Genomic DNA, 23,406 nt, shown 5'->3' with positions numbered 1-23,406 from the left:
GGACATGAAAAAGGCATGCAGGGAACCAGAAAAAGTTCTGGGACAAGGCTATAGGTATGTTCCTCAGGATGGGTGTGTGTGGGGGAGGCTGTTTTAGTGCTTTGATTTATTAGCTGGCTGAGCTAACCATTATTTGTATAATTATGGCAGGGTGGGCATTATTTTCAATTATAAGTCTAATTAATTAGGATGTTGGGGGCTTTTAATAGGGATATTTCTTTATATTTAGATAACAATAAAAGTATCAACAATGACAGCATAGGAGGTATATGCAGGGAACCAGAGAGACATGGCCCCAGAGCTTAGTTTTCAATGTAGTTGGCCGATTAAAAGCCTCTCCACTCCCCACCTATCACACCCAGGAACAACTCCCACTAGCAGATACACTCCTACGGATTTGATAATGTCAGCAGGAAGGGAAACCATATTTGGTGGGACTCAGAACATATGGCAGAGTAAGGCTCTCTTCCTGCATACCTTCTATGCGACCCCAATTTAAACTCTTGGCTCTCATTAAAAGAAAAAAGGGAAAAAATTAAACAAAAAATGTAATTAACAGGAATTAAGGTTGTAAGTGTGTTTCAATGGAGTGCAGCTAACGACATCCATTTCATTCAACCAAAAATTCATATAAGTGATAACCTGTCTTTGTTAATTTCACCACTCTTAGATGAGAATATCCCTCTGCACCCTCCTCTTTTAAAAAAATAATAACAACGCAGTGACTGTCTCTTTTCCACCTGATTTATTTGTTCCTGTGTTTTAAATTTAATCAGAATACTTTCAGTATCAATACCCATGTTTGTTTTTCCAACAGAATCGGAAATAAAAATAAAGCTGAAAGCACATAACTATAATGTAATCTGCAGTGCTATATTCTGACATATTACTTTTTGAGAAGTCTAACACATTCATGCTATTTTTTTACATTAGAAAAACACACACACACACACACACGATATCAAGCAATGGAAATCAAACTTAATAAACCAAGCAACCTGATCTAAATGCTACATAATAAATTAGTTTAAAGCCACTAGGAAAAAAGCCAACATCCCCATATCTCTTAAAATGTATTTCAATGTACCAAGAAATAAAGATGGAAAAATCAGTCACCATTATGTTAAATATTTATTGCTAAAACAATTAATATTTTCCCTAGGTGTTTCAGACTGTATTAGTAAAACAATCTTACCAGCTATGCTGGAAAGCAACACATAGCTTAGAGTGCCCTCTATCTTTTCCTAGAAGTGTTTCAGAGGAATACTCTTACACTGTAGATGTCAGCTATGAGTTCTGTTTTCAAAAATGCAGATAAAAGAGTATCCTGGTGTGTGCAGAATTATTGTTACAATTTAAAATGCATATTAAAGCATTGTTTAAGGAAATGTTTACATAACAGAAAAATATATACTTACAGTGCCATTTCAAACTGCTCAAGCCACTTTTTCTTCAAATCTTTAGTTTTGCAATAAAATTCCAAACCATTTTGTCCTTGTATGTGGATGAGGTAGAAGCCATAAGACCACTGTGTGAAAGGTATGGCAATTCACTAATTAACAATTTAATATTCAGACAGAAAGAAGTCAATATTTTTATATTCATCGTATAACACCAACCCTGAGTCCGGAAAAATGGAGGTCATACCATTTTGCATCTCTGTTCAGTTTAATAATGGCTCATTCATATCTCTTCATTACATCAGAAATTAACATAGTTGAAGCCCTTTAATAGTCATCTACTTTAAACCACAATGTCCAGTGTGTTTTTGATACTATATGGCTTTGACATTTAAAAAAATACACAAATTGCTGAAGTGTGGTTGCAGAATATTTCATATACTCAAGGTCTATGGATTTCAAATATTTAATAGTGGCATATATTTTGTATGTAGTAGTAGTATAAACATTTACCTTTTTAGTTTCTTTATCAGTGGTGGGATTATTTGTGATTTTGTACTTTTGAAGATCTATTATTTCCTTCATTTCATAATTATCACCTCGCCGTTTGCACACAATTACAGCTAAATCAAATAAGAAGATATGCCTATGAAAACATAATATATAAAGGGTTAAAAACTTGTCTGTATGCCAATTCACTAATCCTTTTAAAATAATACACTATCATATAAAAACGTTGCACGGAGCACTTATGATTTTGAAACTTAGCAATTAAACTATTGGGTAACAAAACATGAACCACTTAAAGTACTTTTGCAAGAGGTGCATAGGGATTTAGATATTAATGTAATGACTAACTTCTCTTGAACCACTTTGAAAATTTACTTCCTTGACATTAATATTAATAGGAGCTATGTGTGTACAATGAAAGGAGGATGTATGCACAAGAATTCCTGAGCTGACACCAAATTTCACAGGCAGATGCCATGCTGTATTTTACAAGCATTTATCTAATACCAATTCTGACTTTCGCAACCCAAGTACTGTATCTATATTCTCACCTGTCTTGCCTTGCACGTTTGTCTAATGTAGTTATCCTTATTTCACCATCACCTTGTGGTCTTCCATACATTAAGAGAGAATGGTTCTAAAAACAAAAAAAGGAAATAAATTCATTATTTAACATATATGCCAGCAGAAGAGTTAAGATACTATCTGACATTCAAGTGTCAGTTGGTCATTATACTACAAAGCCAGATTCTCCAAGAGTCAAAAAGAACTTGGCACCTTTTGGTCCTACTAAGGATGATAAGGCATAAATAAACTCCTTTTATTCCACCCACCAAGGGACCTGGGGCATCGTGCAACAAAACTGATTTAGCTGCATGCATCTAAGGCAGTGGTTCCCAAACTTGTTCCGCTGCTTGTGCAGGGAAAGGGAGCTGCTGGAAGCGGCGTGGGTCAAGGGACATACTGGCCACTGCTTCCAGCAGCTCCCATTGGCCTGGAGCAGCGAACTGCGGCCACTGGGAGCCGCGATCGGATGAACCTGCGGACGCAGTAGGTAAACAAACCAGCGCGGCCCGCCAAGGGCTTTCCCTGCACAAGCGGCGGAACAAGTTTGGGAACCACTGGTCTAAGGAAATGGAGAGGAAGTCACTGTATACAGATATCATTCCAGGCCAGCCAAAAGAACACCACGTACACATACCTGAATTTTACCCAGGCTTCTAGCATTATATAAGATGATAGGGAGCAGTAGATATCAGTAAAGTAGAACAATGGTGAAAAGCTGGAATAAACAAGGGTGTAAATATAGCCTATCACATACCAAATTCTCTATTGATAACTGAAACTGTTTAATTTCACGGAGGGATTCATTATCTCTCTTCACTTCATTTACATATTGAGCCAAGTCCTAAAGCATAAAAAAAAAGGAGGGGGGAATATTTCAGTCAGAAAAATTCCAATACATTATTTTAAGCAACTGTATTTATCTTCCTTATTTTGCCTAATCTGCACAATAAGACCTTTTAAAAGTTATTTTAAGTGTTCAGAAGTTGCTGATATACATAACTAAGTATGCAAGCTTTTAAAAAACTGTCTCTATTAAAGCTCGGCAGAAAATGATATTCTCATCCTGTCAAAATTTTGAGAATTCAAAAAATATTCACATTCTGCGTAGAGGAAATCTAGATGGCAAAAGAAAAAAAAGACTCCCAGAATGGCCAACAGCCCAATGGTTTGGGAAACCACCTAGGTTATGGGAGACTCAGGTTCATGGCTTTGCTCCAGTAAATATTGAATTATTTATCCAAAGTGGAAGAGCTCCAATAGGAGAGACTGAGAGCGACCTACCCCAAATCAGCCAGGCACAAAGAAGCACTGGTATCAGCTGGGCTAAAAAAAAATTAATAGTGAAATAAGGAATGTCATCTCCACCTACAGGAACCAGCGTTTAAGTTAAAGGTGGTTTGCTCCAGCCTGGTGGAGTGCTTCTTTCAGTCAGGGAATGGGATACCTCCTTCAGTCTTGATATTTGCACATGATTTCAGAGATCTGAGACAACAAGGCCTGCGTAAAAGATGTAACCAAGTCGAGGCTCTAATTGCTCCTATATGCAGTAATCCTGGATAGGTTTAGTAGGATGCCCAAATATCTACAACTTCAAGACCCAGGCATACAGTGAGAGGGCAGTAACGTCTGAATAGCAAAATAGAAGGTATATAATAGCATGCCAACAGCCAGCGTAATTCTTAAGTCCCATGCACAATAATGGGCATGACTGACTCTAGAAAATGAATCTTTTCCACATATAGTGTTGGGATCTGGAAAAAGTTTAGGTATGATCTTAAGCCGTGGACCAGTATATCTTCTATATTTGTGCATTGAATGTGCTGGTAAATTTGCCACTTATCTTTCTCTATTCAAATAAGGTGTTTATCCTCATTTGTATGTCCTCAGTGGTATATAATCTGTAATATCTAGGAGCAAACATTTTTTAGGAAATATGTGCTAAATGGAACAATTTTCTAACATATTAACCAGGAAAAGGATAGAGTGGGAAAATATAACGAAAACAATAACTGAACTCCGTGCACAGCATCAGGAAAAAAGGAAACTAAGAGAGTACTGCTAGTTGCAGAGGGAATTGCAGACTGCCGAGGGATACAGCACCAAACATGTAATGAGATACTGCTATTTTAAAAAGCACTTGCTTGTGCCATTTGCAGTAGCATGTGGAGTAATGGTCACTAGGAGAGATATTAATGCCTTCTAGCCTAAGGCAACAAAGACATTACTAGGACACAAGTTGTGAGGAAAGAGAACTGTGTTTACCTTATTGGGAAACTGTTAACCAAAATTTGAGGTGATCTGCAGTAATGGAAGTTTTACCCATTTTGTAAAGGACTAGTAAAACTGAGAAAGGCAAATTTTTTTCCAAATGGTTAGGAGGCTGAGAACTACGGGACAGAATGTAAAAATTAGGATATTACAGATAAATAGAAGCCAGTCATCTCTATTCCATACCATATAAAACCTATTGGCTAAGTTACTAAAAAAGCCTGTAGCAATATCCTTGATCTAGCCTCCTTCCACGAGAGTTTGTGGCTAGTTAACAAATATTTGCTAGATCTATTGTGAATTGCAGGACCTCCTTCAGCAGCAAATATACTGTAAACTTCACTTCTGCATGCCCGTGTGTTCTGAAAAAGGCCCCAACCATTTTAACTGGCAGTGAAGATGTAAACATCTCCCTGCCATGGCACACTCACCTTCATTGCATCGAGTGCCAACTTCAGATTTTCCTTCTCAGTTGGGTCAGTGGTGTGCTTCACCAGTTCCTATTTGGCAAAATGCAGGGATATTTCTTATAACAACTTTTCACTCAGCCAGCTGCCAATCAGTTTACACATTTATCACTGAAATAAAATGACTACTGTGCACTGGTCACTCTTAAAAACTGGCCAATTTTGCCTTAAATAGATAACAGCCCTCGAATTTATTTTTTTCCTCTATGATTCCCTATACATTGCGGGGGAGGGATAGCTCAGTGGTTTGAGCATTGGCCTGCTAAACCCAGGGTTGTGAGTTCAATCCTTGAGGGGGCCATTTGGGATCTGGGGCAAAAATTGGGGATTGGTCCTGCTTTGAGCAGGGGGTTGGACTAGATGACCTCCTGAGGTCTCTTCCAACCCTGATATTCTATGATACATCTCATGGTGCACAACTAGGGATTACCACAAATAGTTAAGCGTTAAGTGTGAGCACTGTTATTTCTCAATACTAATAATATTTGACAATGAACAGTCAATAAAAGCTAATTCTATTCTGGTAACAATTAAAATTTACCAGTCAGATCCTTACTGTACATGTCTGTTACTTCTGGGGGGATTATGTGTGACTGCACACCCACAGAAAACAGCCCTCCCGCAGAATTCCTGTGCTTCCATGCAAAAAATAGCAGAGAAGCAAAGGGAAGCCACATTGCGGGGCGGAGGGTATGACCATGGACACAGGTTTTGGTGGGGGATTGCTCCCCACAAACAGAGGTGAGGCCTGGGGAGGCACACAGGGTAACTTGCCACTGCTCCCTATCCCCCCATCTCTGCAAGCGCAGAGCTGCCCAGCTGAAGGAAGCTATGTCTGGGCTCTGCTGACTCTACAACTGAACACTGCCCCCTGGGTCCTAGTGCCAGTCGTTCTCCCCTTCTGCGTGCTGGCAGCCTCTCTGTTTTCTGTGCAACAGTGAGTGCCAGTGGTGGGGCTGGAAAAGGGGGAGATGGGGAAATGAGGGAAGAGGGGATCTGGGGGAAGAAGCGGTGGGAAAGGGAGCGGGGTGGAATAGGGCAGGGGGAGGGGAATGTGGGAGTGAGGGGAGAGGGGTGGAGAAGAAAAGGGGATAGGGGAATCGTAGGGGGAAGCAGGAGCCCAGCATGCAGCATCGCATCGGCAGCAGCGGGGGCTCCCCCATTAAGCAGGACCATTAAACCCTCACCCTGACAAGCCCTACCCCGTACACCTGCACTCCTCCAATGAGCCCCCCACACTCAGACCCCCACCCCACTGATCCCTAACCAGCTGCACCTGGACCCTCACCCCATCAAGCCCTACTTCCCCAGCACCAGGACCCCCACACTGAGCTCCCACACCCAGACCCCCCCACAAAGCCCCATCTCCCACACCCAGAGCCTCCTTGCTGAGTCCCAACCATCTTCACCTGGATCCACTGCAGAATCCCATTGCCTCTGCACCCAGAACTCCCCAGCAAGTCTCTGTGCATCCAGATCTCCCACTGAGCTGCCCGTACCTAGATTGCCCTGCACAGAAACCTCTCACCCCACACCTGGTTCCCCCCACACTAAGCCCCTTCACACTTGGATCCTGCTGGGCTGAACCAGTCCACCCACACCTGGTGCACCTGGCACAGAGGGGAAGGGTCCCAGGGTGTTTCTGAGGCAGGTCCAGCCTTTGCACTGTGTCAGGATCAAGTGCAGCTTCACTACCAAGGCCCTGGACTGGGGGAGGTGGGGGCTTCAGGGTGATCTCTCACCTCAGTGCAGCCAGTGGCCTGTGCTCCCCACTGCCATGCTGGAGCCACATTTATTTATTGACAAATAAAATTTGCTGAATTTTGCAGAATTTTAAAATATTATGCGCATACTTTTTTTAAAAATTGGCACAGAATTTTAATTTTTTTGGTGCAGAATTCCCTGAGAAGTAGTCTGTGCTGAAAGCCCAGGCAAACAATATTAGATAATTTTCATGTTACTAGCAACAACATGAATAGTCAAAACCCCAAAATAAGAGTTTGTTTGCAAAGATGAAGTAGGAATATATGCTGACAAAATCTTTAACTAAAATATGTGACTAACCACAATGAGATAGTCACTACTCCAGTACAAGATTAGCTGCATTTATATAATATTTTATAGACATGAATGTGGATGACATATCTTGACAGTATATGAAAATATTTCAAGAATGTTAAGCTATTTGCTATATTTTAAAAGATACATAGCCCATCTAGAATCTAGAAAAATTAATGGGTTAGTTAAAAGCAAAAAAGAAAATCCAGAGAGAAATTGAATGCATTTTAAGAAGAGGACTATATGTTGTAACCAAAAATAATATCTTGCTAAAATACTGGAAAATGGTGGGAATAGATGCTACTACTTAAAAGTGCAGTTTTTCTAGCAATTTTTGTGGATATTTTGCTTCTGAAAAGACTAATATATTTGGACACCCTGTTACATACCTGATTGTAGTTTTATGATGCCTCACACTTTAAAACACTATGAGTGACATAATCTTTCATATCATTTTTTCATAATATACAATTTGATTATATTGCCTTAGTTCACGTCTCAAATGTTTTAAGAAAGTGGTTCTGTCATCAGTTTTGGTTTGGTTTTTTTCATGATTTTCTGTTGATCAGAATATTGATGACTTGCATTTATATAGATATATTTCAAGAAAAGTAATAAGTTTGAATTACACAAAGCACCGCAGAGTCAAAATTATGCTTCACATAAAGATAGTAGCTCTTTTTAAAATGACATTTTACAAACATCAGCAGGGTTGACAATCTAATACAGTAATATATTTCTTTGCTGCTGAACTAATGAGTCTCCTGGAACAGCTATCAAATTAAATTTATAAGACTCTCCACCCTCATTATAGGACTAACGGTGGAAGCCAAGAGCTTTGTGGGTTATAACAAGAAGCATTTCAAAATAAATATGGTTTTATTAGAATTTAGTATAGCAGGGAAGTATCTTAAAGAATGGTATCATCTCGTTCAGCTTAGTCTTTGGGGGTAGTGGTCTACATTACAAAACCACTATTCTCATAGTTTGCCACCACTAACTTTTAAAGAAGTCATTAAATGAAGAGGCTCAAATACCTGGGAAGTGATTGTTATTCTCAGATATGCTTCAGCTGTGTGGAATGCTCACCACAGAGAAGGCTGAACTGTACTGGATTCCACACAGATAATTCACAATTCAACTCTATAAAAATGTTAATCACTGTCCTTTAATAAAGGTACTGAACCCTCATTATAACAATCCTCTGATGATAAACCATCACAGCTTTGCGCTTAATCACTTTAAACTTCAAAAAAAAGTACCTGCAGCAGCAGATGATATTTCAGAACTCGCTGCATAGGAACCACTAGAAGATCCCGCAAAGTAAATTTCCCATTATTGGCCCTCTTGGAACATTCCTAGTTTTTAAAAATAAAATACAAGATTGAGCTGGGATTCCTGAAAAATAAAAAAAAATACAAAGTACACTCCTAATTTTTTTTTAAGTAGACATATAAGTTTGCCAGATCACCCAGATATTAGGATACTGGATAAATACCACCATAATGAGGAAAAAATCATCTCCGTAGTGATAAGCTGAACCAAAACCCTGGCTCAGAACACCACTGAATTTGGGGGTATTCAAGATCTGGATCCAGATTCAGATCCTATTCTTCAGGTGTTCAGACAGCAGAGTGATGACTGTGGTATAAACACTAATTAGAGATAAGAAACCACACAGAGTTTTGTTGATTTGAAGCTGTGAGTGTCTATAAGAGAAACAGAGATAGCAGTTGGAATCACTCTGGCTAGTGCCCAGCAGGTAGTTCAAGTGCAACACTGCAGGTAAACAGCAGACTCTTTGTCTTATTAGATGTAGGCATAAATAGCACAACAGGCATGACAACTGTGTGGACTGAAGGTGACTAGTAAACCAAAAAATTAGAAATCCTGTTTATCACAGGTGGGATCATCAAACTCCCACCCTGCACATTCACTTCCCCAGCAAAGCTGATGGGCAGTATGCTGTGTCCTATAAAGGGCTGTAGCTGATTATCCTCCAGACCAAAGAGGAACTGTGCTTCCCCTGAAAAAGCACAGGAACAGATCTGTGCAGACACATGCCTAGAACCCTGACCAGTGGTATTCTATCTGCTTCCCAAGATCCATAAACTGGGAATCCTGGACGCCCCATCATCTCAGGCATTGGTACCCTGACAGCAGGATTGTGTGGCTGTGTGGACTCTCTCCTCAGGCCCTATGCTACCAGCACTCCCAGCTATCTTCGAGACACCACTGACTTCCTGAGGAAACTACAATCCATCGGTGATCTTCCAGAAAACACCCTCCTGGCCACTATGGATGTAGAAGCCCTCTACACCAACATTCCACACAAAGATGGACTACAACCCGTCAGGAACAGTATCCCCGATAAAGTCACGGCAAACCTGGTGGCTGACCTTTTGTGACTTTGTCCTCATCCACAACTATTTCACATTTGGGGACAATGTATACCTTCAAGTCAGTGGCACTACTATGGGTACCCGCATGGCCCCACAGTATGCTTACATTTTTATGGCTGTCTCTAAGGCGCCACAAGTACTTGTGTTCTTTGTGTGCTTCCAAGGTTGTCTGAACATCTCGGGTGGTGCATCTTACACACAATCCCTTGTGCAGAGATGTGCCTATAGGCAGAGTTTAGTCTTTAAATGTTATTCTAATTATAACCATATTTTACTCTCAGCTACCTTCACTCTCACCTAAAACACTATGAGAAAAAAGTGTTTTATTGACAAAACCACTTCTTGGGTAAAATCCTGACCCCACTGAAGTCAATAGCAAGACTTCTTCTGACTTCAGTGGGACCAGGACTCGACCTCTTCTGTCTCTACCTGACAAGTTAATTTGATCAGTTAGTCCAGGTAAAAAGGAAAAAGAAACGAAACTCATAGACCCACATGTCAGAATGGACAGTTTTCTTTTTTGGGGGGGATGGTGGATATATATTTGTATATAAAAAATAAATATCAGTACCTCTAGCTTCAATTTAACATCTTCTTTTGTCTTAGAGATGTTGTCTAAGCAGGATATGGCTGTCTCCACTTGACTGCAGTACTGCCCGTAAATAACCATTCTAAAACAAAGCAAGAGAAAAAAACAAGCGGGATGGTGTGGGGTTTGTTTTTTTGTTTGTTTTTGTTTTGTTTTCTTAAAGAAACAGTCCTTTGTTCACATTTCACAAACAAATATATGGGTCACAATCTTCCCTTCAACTGGGAGCGGTACCTACATACCAAGGCATAATAACTTGGCCCTAAATGTGTATTACAAAGCTTCCCCAAGAATATAATCAGGTGCATGTTTGAAAAATACTAAAGATCATAATCAAAATGCTGTAAAATCATTTCAATTCACTTTAACACTGACATGCATACACTGACACAATAAAGCACTTGTTTCAGGCTGCAAGACAATGTAACTGCTGCTTAACAGCACCAGAGTCATTAGTATTTACAGTGTAAAGAGATAGAATTTATTCATTGCATCCTTTGAAATCTGTTACATAGGATTAGCCCAGGATTAATTACATCCACTCTTTTTACAGCAACAGTAGGTTTTGCAAACTGATTTGACAGTATCTATTGAGTTTACATTCCATGAGGCTTTGGGTCAAGATAATAGCTAACATATGTAAACGCAAGAAATTCTTAACAGCAGTCAGAGACCAGCATGGTACCCACTGGCTGATTTTTTGTAAAGCTACTGGAAAGAATCCAGGTTTGTACCGGGAACTTCCTGTTCCCTTCAGTAACAATTCATTCCACTCTTTTCAAACTGTTCTAAATTTTTAGAGGTGACTCCTTTTTAATCTGCAAGCTCCATCTTTGGGGATCTATAAGCCTCAGTTCTTGCCTTCTATTTTTAATCTTTTTCTCCTTCTTGATCATCTTCTGTTTAGCCTTAGCTTCCACTTCAAAAGTGATTATACTAACTTCACATCTTTCACCTTTAATTATTATTTTAAACCTATACTGCAGTACAAATAGAGCTAGACACAGTATCTGTCCTCCCTTGACAAAATAAACTTGTAGTTTCCTCTCAGCTTCCTTAAGTTACATTGCTTCTTTTGGAGAAAAGGAGCATCCTGAGACACAACTCCTGCTCCTGTAGCTCCCCTCTACACTCAGACCTGCCATTTGCCTTCACTGCCTGTATCCTTTGTGACAGGGTCGGGCCGGATGGCTACAGGAGAGTAATTTTTTTTTTTGAAGCAGAAAAGAATTTTATTTGTGTAACACTTACAAAGAATCACCAAAAAGGATAAAGCAAAACTATGCAACAAAACAAAAGCAAACACAAGGTATAACACAGCAGCCTTCAGGAGGGAGAAGTGTTCAGGCTAACCTGGGCCCAGAGCTGGGGGGCTTCCTCGACACTCGTGGTCTTCCACCCTCCTGAGTTACCTGGTGGCCTAGAGCGGGGGGGGCTTCCTCGACACTCATGGTCGTCCACCCCCTCGAGTTACCTAGTGCCACGCCCAGTGTCACCGATTATTCCTCTCCTGAGAGTGCTCGACAAGATGGGCACGGCTACGGAGTGGGTGGTTTGGGGGTAGGGGGGGGACTTACACCCATGTGTGATAGGGCCCCTCCTAGGTGACAGTGATGATGGTATCCACAGCGGCAACGGCTGGGGTTGGGGTCTCTCGCTCTTCCCCTCAATCAAAGGGTCAGACGGAGGGAACCGGACGGGGTCACCGAGCAGAGAACCTCGGACAGCGCCCACCGCTCCTCGAAGGCATCAAGGGAGTCGGTGGACGCCGCCCAGAAGAACTCCACCCGGATACGTGAATGTACTGAGGATCGGAAAACGGCCCTACAGTCGCAGGACGCTTCCTTGGCCAACCTCCCCTTTCTGGTTTTATAGATGGCTGTTTTAGCTAGGTGCTAGGAGGAGGTTAACCAGGAGATCCTGCGATTTTGTGGGGCCACGGATGGGGAGTGTTTCAGAGTAACAGCCGTGTTAGTCTGGATCTGCAAAAAGAAAAGGAGTACTTGTGGCACCTTAGAGACTAACCAATTAATTTGAGCATAAGCTTTCGTGAGCTACAGCTCACTTCATTGGATAAAAAGGTGAGGGGAAAAGTGAAGCCAAAAGCATAATAAAATATTCGTGAGGAGCCGGAAAAGGGGCTGCAGCCTGGCACACTCTAAATATACATGCGCCAGGGTTTCCCTCACGTTGCAAAAAGGGCAAGTATCCGGGATGGGGGTGAACCGTGTCAAAAACACGCCCATGCTCACAGCTCCATAAAGGAGCCACCAACTAATGTCCCCAACGGGCCTCGGGACCAAGGTGGAATACAGGCTGGCCCATCGGGGTTGCTCACCCTCCAAAGGTGGCAAGAGGTCCCGCCACTTTCTATCGGGGCGGGACACCAGGGTGTGGGAGTGAAGGGTGTGAAGCGTGAGTGTATATAGATGTTTCCGTGGCGCGATTTGGAAGCTGACCGGCTGCAGTTCATGCAGCCGGCTCGCAGTGAAAGGGTGAGGGGTTTGTTAGGATCTATGGGGAAGGGACCCAATTGAAAGGTCCGGCGGGCCTGGGGTAGAGGGTGGGCGGGGTGCACCCTCGCGCAAGGCTCGATTGAGATAAGCCCGAGCAGCGGGCATCAAGGCGGCCTTCACCTCCTGAAGTACGCGCCGGGGGGTACGAGGTCTGGAGAGCCCCATGCGCCGAGCGAGCGTCAGGGGATCCAGCCAGTCTCCCCGGTCGTAGTCCAGGTCGTCTCTGACTCTCGTGACTTCCGCCAGGACCAAACTCTGGCGCACCGAGCGGGACTCCGCCACCTGCACACGGAGCTGGGGGTTGTGTAGCAGGGGCTCCGCGAGGAGATCTGCTCCCACGGTGGCCGCCACGGACCTGGTTGTTGAAAACAGTTTCCAGGTCCGGAGGAGGTCCTGGTAGAAGACTGGCAGCCCGGAGAGGTCTTCCAGAAAACCTCTCAGACAAAGATAAAAGAGCTGCCAGTCGTATCGGAGCCCTTGGAAGCAGCGCAGGAAGGCGTGCGCCAGTATGCTCCACGTCGAACTACCTGCATTATAAAGGAGCCTCTGCAGGGCCTGGAAGCGGAAGAGACAGACTGAGTGTGCAGACACTTCAGGCCCTGCCCTCCTTCCTTCAGGGGTAGATGGAGAACCCCAACAGGGGCCCAGTGCATTCCTGACGAAAAGAACTCTAGAATCGCTGTCCGGAGGTTGGTCAGGAAACCCGGGGCTGGGACCAGGGTGTTGAGCCGGTACCAGAGCGTGGACAGGACTAGTTGGTTAAGCACCAGTGCTCTCCCTCGGAGGGAGAGACATCGGAGCAGCCTTGTCCATTTCCGGACCCGCTCTATCACCCCGCCTTCTAAATTTTGCCAGTTCTCCGGCGGAGAAGGGTGCGTGGCAGAAAGGTAAACGCCTAGGTAGAGCAGTGGACCCGCGCTCCACCGGATGGTCTGAAGCGCGGGTGGGAGGGAGCTCACCTGCCGCCAGTCCCCCACGGCCAAGCCAGAGCTCTTGACCCAGTTGACTCGGGCGGAGGAGGCTGCCGAATAGATGGCCTGGCAAGCCTCCACCCGAGCCAAGTCGCCCGGGTCCTGGACCACGAGGAGCACGTCATCGGCGTACGCCGACAGGACCAGCCGCAGCTCTGGCTCCCGCAGCACCAACCCTGTCAACCTCCCTCAGAGGAGACAGAGGAAGGGCTCGATCGCCAGAGCGTACAGCTGGCCTGAGAAGGGGCACCCCTGCCGTACTCCTCAACCGAAGTTGACCGGTTCGGTCAGGGTCCAGTTGAGCCTAACCAGGCACTCCGCGGAAGCGTACAGCACCTGGAGAAAACTCACAAACTGAGGTCCGAATCCAAAACGCCTGCGGAGTGCCCAGGAGGTACCCATGGTCCACTCTATCAAACGCCTTCTCCTGATCAAGAGACAGGAGGGTGAACGACAGACCGTCTCTATGCCTGAGTTCCAAAAGGTCTCAGACTAGAAATAGGTTATCAAAAATGCTGCGGCCCAGGACAGTGTAGGTCTGGTCTGGGTGGATCACGTCCGCCATCACGGACCCTAGCTGCAGCGAGATTGCTTTCGCTACAGTTTTGTAGTCCGTGCTAAGGAGCGAGACGGGACACCAGTTTCGTAAATCGCAGAGGTCCCCTTTCTTCGGCAACAAGACGAGCACCGCTCGCCTGCACGAAAGAGGGAGGACCCCGCCCTGCAAAGACTCAGCCCAGACAGTGGCTAGGTCTGGGCCAAGGATGTCCCAGAATGCGCGGTAGAGCTCCACGGTCAGCCCGTCCATGCCCGGAGATTTATTGGTGGACACCCGCTGATAGAATTGCGGCTGCTTCGGGCTCGTTGTCGGGGCATAGATGTTAACGAGGTTGACCACGAGCCCCTCCATATGGACTCAGAGATGCAGCAGGTGGCCCGGCACGGCCTCAGTGACCCCTAGCATCTCGGGCCGTAGGTTGGGGGAGAAGAGGGTCGCCACTCCAGCTTGTCGAATCGTGAAGTGGCTAAAGTAGACCCCCATCCCCCCATTCCAGCCGCCAGCTGTCCTCGGCGGTCGGATCCGTATGGGTCTCCTGCAGGAAAACCACAGAGTACCCCCCTTCCCGAAGGTAAGAGAGCACCTGGGACCTGCGGAGAGCCATCCTACAGCCCCTGGTGTTCAAAGTTGCAATAATGAGAGGCGTCATGCGGAGGGCTGGGGGTCCCTTGTTGGCGGGGGTGTTCACGGCCCCCGGCGGGTCGCACAACAATCCGTGACCCATCCCATCAGTGAGTAAATCATCACGGAAGCTGCGGGCCCGCCTGTAGGCCATGGCACCGTGCCTTCCTTTCCCTCTACCCTCCTTTATAAGGGCCCTTGTGGCCTGGAGGATTTGATCAAAGTCCCCCCATCGCTGGAGACCAAGCTGTACCCTGTTGCGGGAGCCACGGATGTCTTCTAAAAACTCCCGCAACGCTTTTCGCAGCTCATGGGGGGGTGGGGTTGCGATTTCCCGGTTATCCCCTGGTGGGGCTCTTGGTGCAGCCTCGTGGTCCGCTGAGGCGGGCAGGCAGGGTGCGGACCACCGACGGGGATTCTGACAGGCTAAAGTTATTAGGTCCATCTCAAGCCTTGGGGTAGAAGGGGACGGCGGAGGGAAAACTGCAGCTCCTAACAGGTCGCGGCAGGAAAATGCAATCCTTGGGGGGGATCCGCAAAAAAAGGGAAAGAAATAACCCCAGGGGCGGCAATAGCATTGCAGGAGGAGGTGGATTGGGCAGGGACGGGGTGGGGGCAGGGGCAGAGGCGAGGCTCTGGTCTTCGGGAGGCAAGCAGCTAAGAGGTGGCGCCTCCCGAACAGATTCGAGGGTTAAGGAGGTGGGGAGGGGGCTCCCAGTCATGCTAGGCACAGGTTCTGTGGTGGATTTGGCAGCCACTGCATCAGGTGGTGGACTACCCTCTGTAGGGTGCCCGCCTGGGAAGGCGGTTAGGGGGAGGGAGCATGGGGAAAGGAGGACTGGGGTGAGGTTGCCCAGATCGAAGCCAGCCAGCAGTAGGTCATCCTCTCCCTGGGTGACCGGGGTCAAACCTAGGGCCTCGATCTCCTCATACATGGAGGAGAGGTCGTCTTCTGGCACCCCGGGGGTCTCCCCTCTGGCGCCTGCTACGACGGTCGCTTCGGGGTTCGCGGGGGGTTCGGGTGATATTCGGGCAGAAGGGGCTTCCTCAGGGGTCTCGGAGGGGAGGGTCTCCCGTGGAGGGGAGATCCTACCTTCCAGTGCTATTTTGTCTTCCCCTCCCGACACTGGCAGATGGATCTCACCCGTGGGCATAGCGGAAGGCTCAGTGTCAGTGCCTCCCTTCCTGGCCTTCCGGGGGGCCTCCGCATCGGATGGGTGCAGCGGAGCTCGAGCCTTCCACTTGCCTCGCTTTCCCTGAACTAGGGTCCAGTCCTCCATAGCATCATCTGAGGGCTAGTTAGCAGGGGTCATGTCGGGGGGCAGAGGCGATGGTTCAGGGGCTCGGGGGGGGGGGGGGTAACGGTGAGGCAACATGGGGGGAAAGTCTCCTTGGGGCAGACCCTCTCCTATGCCCGGTAATATCTTTGCTGCACCCTCCTCCATAGGCTCTGCTGGATTGTTAACAGCAAGGGAGGGGCTCCCTCGCTCGTCTGGGCGTTGTAGGGGAGGTGTCTCTTGGGCCCGGGCGGGAGCAGCGGTGGATCGAGCAGGAGGAGAGGTGGTTTCAGGTCCCGGGCAGCCAGGGGCGTCGGCAACAACGGAGCCGATGTCCTGCCGGGTCTCGGGGGTCTCGGGTGCTCCTCCCCGCCGGGCCAAGGGGCAGTCTCTTCGGACATGCCCTGCTGATCAGCAGAGGTATCACCGGGCCTCTCCTGTGGAATAGCAGACCCAATAGCGGGCTCCCTGGTAGGGGATCAGGAAGGACCCCTCAAGCGCCTCTCCGTCACGCGCTGCTGGTGGCGGTAGAAGCTGTACTTGCCGGCGGAACGAAAGGACGTGACAGAGGGTGGGGTCCTTGCAGCCCAACGGGAGAGGGCTGATGACAGAGATGGGTTTCCCCATGGTGGAGAGAGGGGGTAACAGGGCGGCATTGGGTAGAAAAGGAGGGACGGAGGTCAGGACTAGGTCGACACCCAGGTCCTCTAGCGGTTCCAGGGGAACAAACACACCCCCCACCGCCAGGCCCTTCTCCATCACCTCCTGGGCAGCAGCCTCCGATGCTAAGAAAAAGACGACCTTCCCGTACATTTTGGAGGCCACCACAATAGCCGTGGGTCCTGCCACCCTCGCCAACGCCTGCACATATGTCTCCACGTGGGGCGAGGCGGGCACCAGGAGGCAACGAACGCCGTGCTTCCTGGTCATGGTGGGAAAGGGGCCCCGGCCGCTATTGATGGTAGCGGAGGTGGTGGGTGGGCAAGATGACGAGATGGCAAGCAGGGGGGGCTGCTACCGCCCGGGCATACGCCCTGGGGGCCGGGGGAGGGATGCTCGCAGAGCTGGTGGAGGGAACAGAGGGACACCATGGTCGATGACGAGGACACAGCAGTGGGGGCAGCCCCTGCCATGGAGGGCCTGGTGGTTGTAGTGGGGCCCTTTCTCTTCTTCACACCCTGGCCTTTCTGGACAACTGGGGGGGCTCTCCTAGAATCTGGTGGGGCTGTGGGCATAGCAGCAGCAGTCGCCCCGGTGCCTCCTGCTGCTGATGCCCCAGTGGGGGCGGTGGCAGGTGTTTTGGCAGCAGTGGAGGGGGGGGGGGAGGGCTTGGGCAGGGGGGTAGGTGGGTGAGGGGCAGCTGAGGTTGTTAGAGGGGCCTCACCCCTCTCATTCCCCGCCATCGTGAGCAGGGAGAGACGGGGAGACACCAGAAGGAGGAGGGGGGAGGGGGAAGCAGATTAACCACTTCTCCCTGCTGGGCTGCAGGCGGCGGGTGGGGGGGCCAAATGGGTCGGACTGGACGGGGGAGGAAACAGGAGTTGGGGTCAGGTAATAGGGGCAAACTGTGGGGTGAACGGTCCGGGGGTGGGGGTGGGGGGACGGGGACGTGGACCCACGCACGTTTGTCCAAAGCATCTCGTTTGGTCCGCTGTCGTTTCCGGTCCGGACAGTGGAATCAGGGAAAGCAGCTGAATCCAGAGGCAGATGGCAAGTTGCCAGCAGGGACAGACGGCGGGGGGGCCGTGACGGTTGTAGTAGTGTTGGGGGGGCACCGATGGATTGGGGGGGCAGCTCCGTGCCACACCCCCATTTCCCTACAAACGCAGTTAAGACACAGTCAAACTCCCCCCACACGAGAGTACAGTTCAAAAGTTACTCAGTCTTTTATGGCCCCCTCCACGATGGTTCGTAGCTTCCCTGGGTGGTTTTTCTGTCGGCTGCCTTCTCTTCTGGGTTTTGTAGCTTTGGACAGCGGGGCTTTCAGCAGGCCCAGAATGTCGCAGAGGTAAGAAGATTCTTCTTGGCTCGGTACGGGACCATAAACAAACAGCAAAACGGTTGGGTCTGGGGGCTTCCACTCCCCTCCTCCGGGGAGCGGATCGGCCATCCTCCCCGCCTCCTCCGGGGGTTTCAGCTGGAGCAGTAGCAGCGTCCAAGGGCAGGCATGGGGGGGTTGGCAGCTAGCTGGCAGCCGACCAACACTCGAACGGCAGCAAAAAAACAGCAAAAAAAAAAACAAAACGAAGAAAAAGCGTCTGGCCCGGTCGGGGGGGGGGGGGGGCTGAAGCAGGGTCAAAAAGTAAGAAAAACCCAGGCCAGGGGGCTTTAGGAGAGAATAGAAAGCAGATAGATGAGCAGCAAGCAAAGGAGGTCCCTTTTCCCTGGGTAAGGTAACAGAGAAGGTTCCAGAACAATCAGGAACCTTCTGGAGGCAATTAAGACAGACAGGCTGATTAGAACACCTGCAGCCAATCAAGAAGCTGCTAGAATCAATTAAGGCAGGCTAATTTAAAAAGGAGTTTAAAAAGGAGCTCACTTCACTTTGTGGTGTGTGTGTAAGGAGCTGGGAGCAAGAGGCACTAGGAGCTGAGAGTGAGAACATGGACTGTTGGAGGACTGAGGAGTACAAGCATTATCAGACACTAGGAGGAAGGTCCTATGGTGAGGATAAAGGAGGGGAAGGAGGCCATGGGGAAGTAGCCCAGGGAGTTGTAGCTGTCGCACAGCTGTTCCAGGAGGCACTCTAGACAGCTGCATTCCACAGGCCCCTGGGCTGGAACCCGGAGTAGAGGGCAGGCCTGGGTTCCCCCCAAACCTCCCAACTCCTGGTCAGACACAGGAGGAGTTGACCTGGACTGTGGGTTCACGAAAACGGCCAAGCTGAGGCCTGCCGTGAAGCTCTAAGGCGAGCAAATCTGCCAATAAGCGCAAGACCCACCAAGGTAGAGGAGGAACTTTGTCACACCTTCCAATAATCACCCTTTCCCTCAGTCTGTCAGCATCTACCCAAGCACACATACCACTGCCATAAGCTGCTCCTCTGCTGAAATCTTCATATATGGCTTCATCTGAAACCTTCATATATCACTTCAATGTGACTATGGCAACTTTCTTTCCCATCATCTCCCTAAAATCCAGCTTTCCAGTTTCAGACATTTTCTGTTTGCTTATACCTGCCTTCTCACAAGCATAGTGTGACTGCATTAATCTCTTCTCAAACAACTCAGTTGGCTCCCCAATTACTTCAATTTCCAGTTCAGAAGTGACTTCATGTACACCTTCCATGGAACCCCTCAGACTCTCCTCTCTTCTCCTCAGCCTGTTTCACCCTTCTTTCTGTCCTCCTTTCTGCCATCTGGAATGCCTCGTCTATATCTTTCTGCCTTATTTTATTTGCTTCCCCATCTCTGATTATTTTATCTCTGTACCTGTATTGTTTATCTCTATAAAGCATTCGAAGATAGTTTTCATGCCAGAAGCTGTGCAAAATAAATTATATGATTTCATATAAAATATGGATGCTATTTTTAAATGAAAAAGCAATGACAAAAAACAGTTGGGGAAAAATGAACAATCCATTCTATAAAATAATAATAGCACTTCCTTGGTACTTTCCACATTCAAAGCCCATTATATATACTGATGCTGTTACCCATAGATATTCAGTTCAATTATATAAATGCTTATCGAGTACTTAATCATTGAGAAATACTTCAATGGACTGAGTATAGGTTATCACTAAAGTATATAAAAGTTGTTGAATAAATATTACCTTTCCTTGTAGTTAATAAAAATTTGATACAGGTTCTGGTCATTTTTGTTTACAATGGAGTCATAAATGTCCTGCATTAGACTTCTGTGGGTTTTCACCAATTCCTTAAAAACAGTAATGGAAGAAAAAAAATTAAAATGCAAATAGAACCCCTAAAGCTTCCAGAATGAAGATTAGTGTCTCCATGCATATCTGTTAATTCCAACAAACTAAGACACAGATCACTTATGAGTAGCTGCTACTTTCAATGTTTGCTTTGAAATGCCGGATCCTCCATACAATGTGACAAGGGAAACTAAACTCAGAGACCTATTAAAGGCTAATTTATTCCAACTTGAAATGTGCCCTGTTAGTTCAGCTTCATTTTATAATGATAATTTTAAAATTAAGCAAGTCAAGTCAATGTTTTAGTGACAAGACAAAAGTAATGATTCGTTTCCCTGAGCTGTGAAAAACCAGTTTTGTACGTTACATGGGTCAATTAGTGGCATCCTGGTGCTAAGTTAACTGCAATTACAATAAGTTTCTTGATACAACGGTCCACTAATGGCACAGGAAAAAGACAAGGATGCTGCAGAAATATTTGAGCCAAGCTATATTGCAGCAGAAATTTTAAGATTCTCAATTCAAGACCAGGTAGGTAACTTCTGGGTACTCTTCTGGCTCTGTCAATCTATTTCTTCACTTCAGCAGGTGGGTATTGTAGCTATAAGAACACTTGATAGAGATCTTGTAGGTGTTTGTCTGTCTGAGGGGTTGGAGCAAATGTGGTTGTATCGTAGAGCTTGGCTGTAGACAGTGGATCGTGTGGTGTGGTCTGGATGAAAGCTGGAGGCATGAAGTGAGCTGTAGCTTATGCTTCCAAATTTGTTAGTCTCTAAGGTGCCACAAGTACTCCTTTTCTTTTTGCAGATCCAGACTTACACAGCTGCTACTCTGAAACCTGAAATTAGTACATCACTCACGTGCATACTTGGCTGCTCACATAAGTGCTGTACGTACTCACTAGGAGTGCTTGTGTCGATGTAAAGTGAGGTGCACCACAGGTAGGTATCCCAGCGTGCCACCGTCCGGCACAATGCCTTTTGGGAAACATTCCCAATATGTTGTGGGAAGGAAATGACCTCTAGCTCCAGAGATCCCTGGGGAAGTCAAGTTCTCATGATGCAACTCTCTCCATTCAGCAATACCCCAAAATTTTTGTGCCTTTTAAAAAAATCCCCCAAACCTGTGCAGTACTTTTCAATGTCTGCCCTCTCTGACATAGCCCGCAGGGCTCTGCACTATTCTCATGAACACTGCAAATACAGGATGCATAATTCTCCTGTCTTTGCAGACCTGCAGGAAGTACCACAACAATGGGGCGACATGACGATTTCTTCAAGGGCAGTTCACTGAGGGGAATAATGAAAAACAATTCAAGGTTGTTGGTGGTATTCATGGAACAGCTGCAGATGGTAAAGTGCCACCTCTGGGCCCAAGAAACAAGCACTGACTGGTGGGATCACATCATAAAGCAGGTTTAGGATGAGGAACAGTGGATGCAAAAGTCCACATCACTGGATCTGTGTGCTGAGCTCGCCCCTCAGTGGAGAATTGAGTTGTGATCACAATCTGGAAGCTTGTAATGCCGGACTGCTATCAGTCAGTGAAGAAATCATTTTGGAATTGGAGAATCATAGAATCATAGAATATCAGGGCTGGAAGGGACCTCAGGAGGTCATCTAGTCCAACCCCCTGCTCAGAGCAGGACCAATCCCCAATCAAATCATCCCAGCCAAGGCTTTGTCAAGCCTGACCTTAAAAACTTCCAAGGAAGGAGATTCAACCACCTCCCTAGGTAACACACATCCACAGTGAGGGGCTGTCATACAAGTCTGTAGGACCATTAATCATCTGCTATGCAGGACTGTGACTCTCAGCTACCTGTAGGAAATACTGGATGAATTTTCAGCAGTGGGGTTCCCGAACTGCTTTGGGGCAAGAGACTGCATGCTTATCCCTATTTTGGCATGAGCTCACCTTGCTACAGAATACATCAACAGAAAGCGCTATTTTTCTCTGGTTATGCAAGCATTGGTGGATCACCAGTGGCACTTCACCCATATCAATGTGGGCTGGCCAAGGAAGGTGCACGATGCTCGCATCTTTAAGAACACAGGACTGTTCAGAGAGCTGCATGTAGGGACATTCTTTCCCTGCTGGCACATTACCATTGCCGAAACTGAAATGCTGAAAATGGTTCTGGGGGACTCAGCCAACTCTTTGCACCTCTGGTTCATGAAGTCACACACTGTCCACCTCAATACCACCAGGAAAGATTAACTATTGGCTCAGCAGATGCAAAATGACAGTTGAACGTGCTTTTGCTAGATTGAAGGGGCACTGGCAGTGTTTTACTCATTAGACTGGATCTCAGTAAGAAAAATATCCCAATGGTTATAGCTGCTTGCTGTGTCCTGCATAATATTTGTGAGGCAAAGCTGCCACCAGGGTAGAGGGCAGAAGTGGAGCATCTGCCTGCTGACTTTGAACCTTGTGTCTACAAGGATTATTACAAAAGCCCAACACAGAGCTATATGAGTGAGGGAGGTTTTGAAAGAGCATTTTAACAGTCAGCCACAGCAGTGTTCTCTAGGCCTGGAGCTTTAGTACTGCTAAGAATTGTGTAGCACTTGCTGTACATTTATAAACACGTCTAGGTATTTTCCTGAAATTATGAACATTGTGATGTTAGATGTGCATTTACAATTACAGTTTGCTTTGAGTATCTCTATGCATTCTGCAATATTTGTTGTGAACTAAGACAGATAATTTCATTCTCCAAAAACTGAACTTGACTGACTGGGGGGAATACAGCACAGAAAATCTATGACATGCAGTTCCTGGTAGAAGCGGCAGGTCTGTGGCACAGCATCACATCTACTGTTGGCCTCCCTGGCTTTGTGGCCACCCTGGCAAAATTCCTTAAATTTCATGCAGCATTGCTGCTGGTTCCTGTCGTACCCCTTTGTCTGCATCCCTCATGCAATCTGCTTGTAGATGTCCACATTTCTGTGGCTGGTCACACAGGTAACCTCAACCCATATCAACTCAATAGGAAGTTTCTTAGAGACTACAGAATTTTTTTTTCTTTACAACTTTCACTGTCAAATTCTGAGTATAAGGCTGTAAGCTATATTGATTTTTAAATGTCTTCAGTGACAACACATCGAGGGCAGATACCAATAAAAATCTGCAAGCTTGTTATAAAGTCTTTTCAGAAGCATTCCTATAACTCAAAATACTGTGTAAACATTCTCTACACTGATGCAACACTCAAGTGTAATAGGCTGATGATGGTCACGTGCTTTGTAAATTTCTGAAGAGATGTTTTCCATCTTATCTACACAAAATATGATCCATGTTTCTCTATTACGCATAGAA

At 46.6% G+C, this 23,406-nt stretch overlaps 1 protein-coding gene across 1 annotated transcript in view; it reads right to left on the bottom strand.

Annotated features, from left to right (window-relative positions):
* VAV3 (vav guanine nucleotide exchange factor 3) overlaps positions 1 to 23,406 on the bottom strand; it is a 248,808-nt gene that overhangs the window by 124,274 nt on the left and 101,128 nt on the right. Inside the window, exons 8-15 of the mRNA XM_074961222.1 lie at positions 19,981 to 20,084; positions 10,244 to 10,343; positions 8,533 to 8,628; positions 5,177 to 5,245; positions 3,232 to 3,318; positions 2,462 to 2,547; positions 1,914 to 2,046; positions 1,419 to 1,528 (exon numbers count right to left, since the gene is read on the bottom strand). Of these exons, the coding sequence (XP_074817323.1) occupies positions 1,419 to 1,528; positions 1,914 to 2,046; positions 2,462 to 2,547; positions 3,232 to 3,318; positions 5,177 to 5,245; positions 8,533 to 8,628; positions 10,244 to 10,343; positions 19,981 to 20,084 (785 nt within the window). The remainder of the gene's footprint in view (positions 1 to 1,418; positions 1,529 to 1,913; positions 2,047 to 2,461; positions 2,548 to 3,231; positions 3,319 to 5,176; positions 5,246 to 8,532; positions 8,629 to 10,243; positions 10,344 to 19,980; positions 20,085 to 23,406) is intronic.

The sequence above is a fragment of the Natator depressus genome, chromosome 8 (genome assembly GCF_965152275.1).
Source record: "Natator depressus isolate rNatDep1 chromosome 8, rNatDep2.hap1, whole genome shotgun sequence".
Lineage (NCBI taxonomy): Eukaryota > Metazoa > Chordata > Testudines > Cheloniidae > Natator > Natator depressus.
The sequence above is the reverse complement of the archived record's forward strand: the minus strand, read 5'-3'. Positions and strand labels throughout refer to the sequence as shown.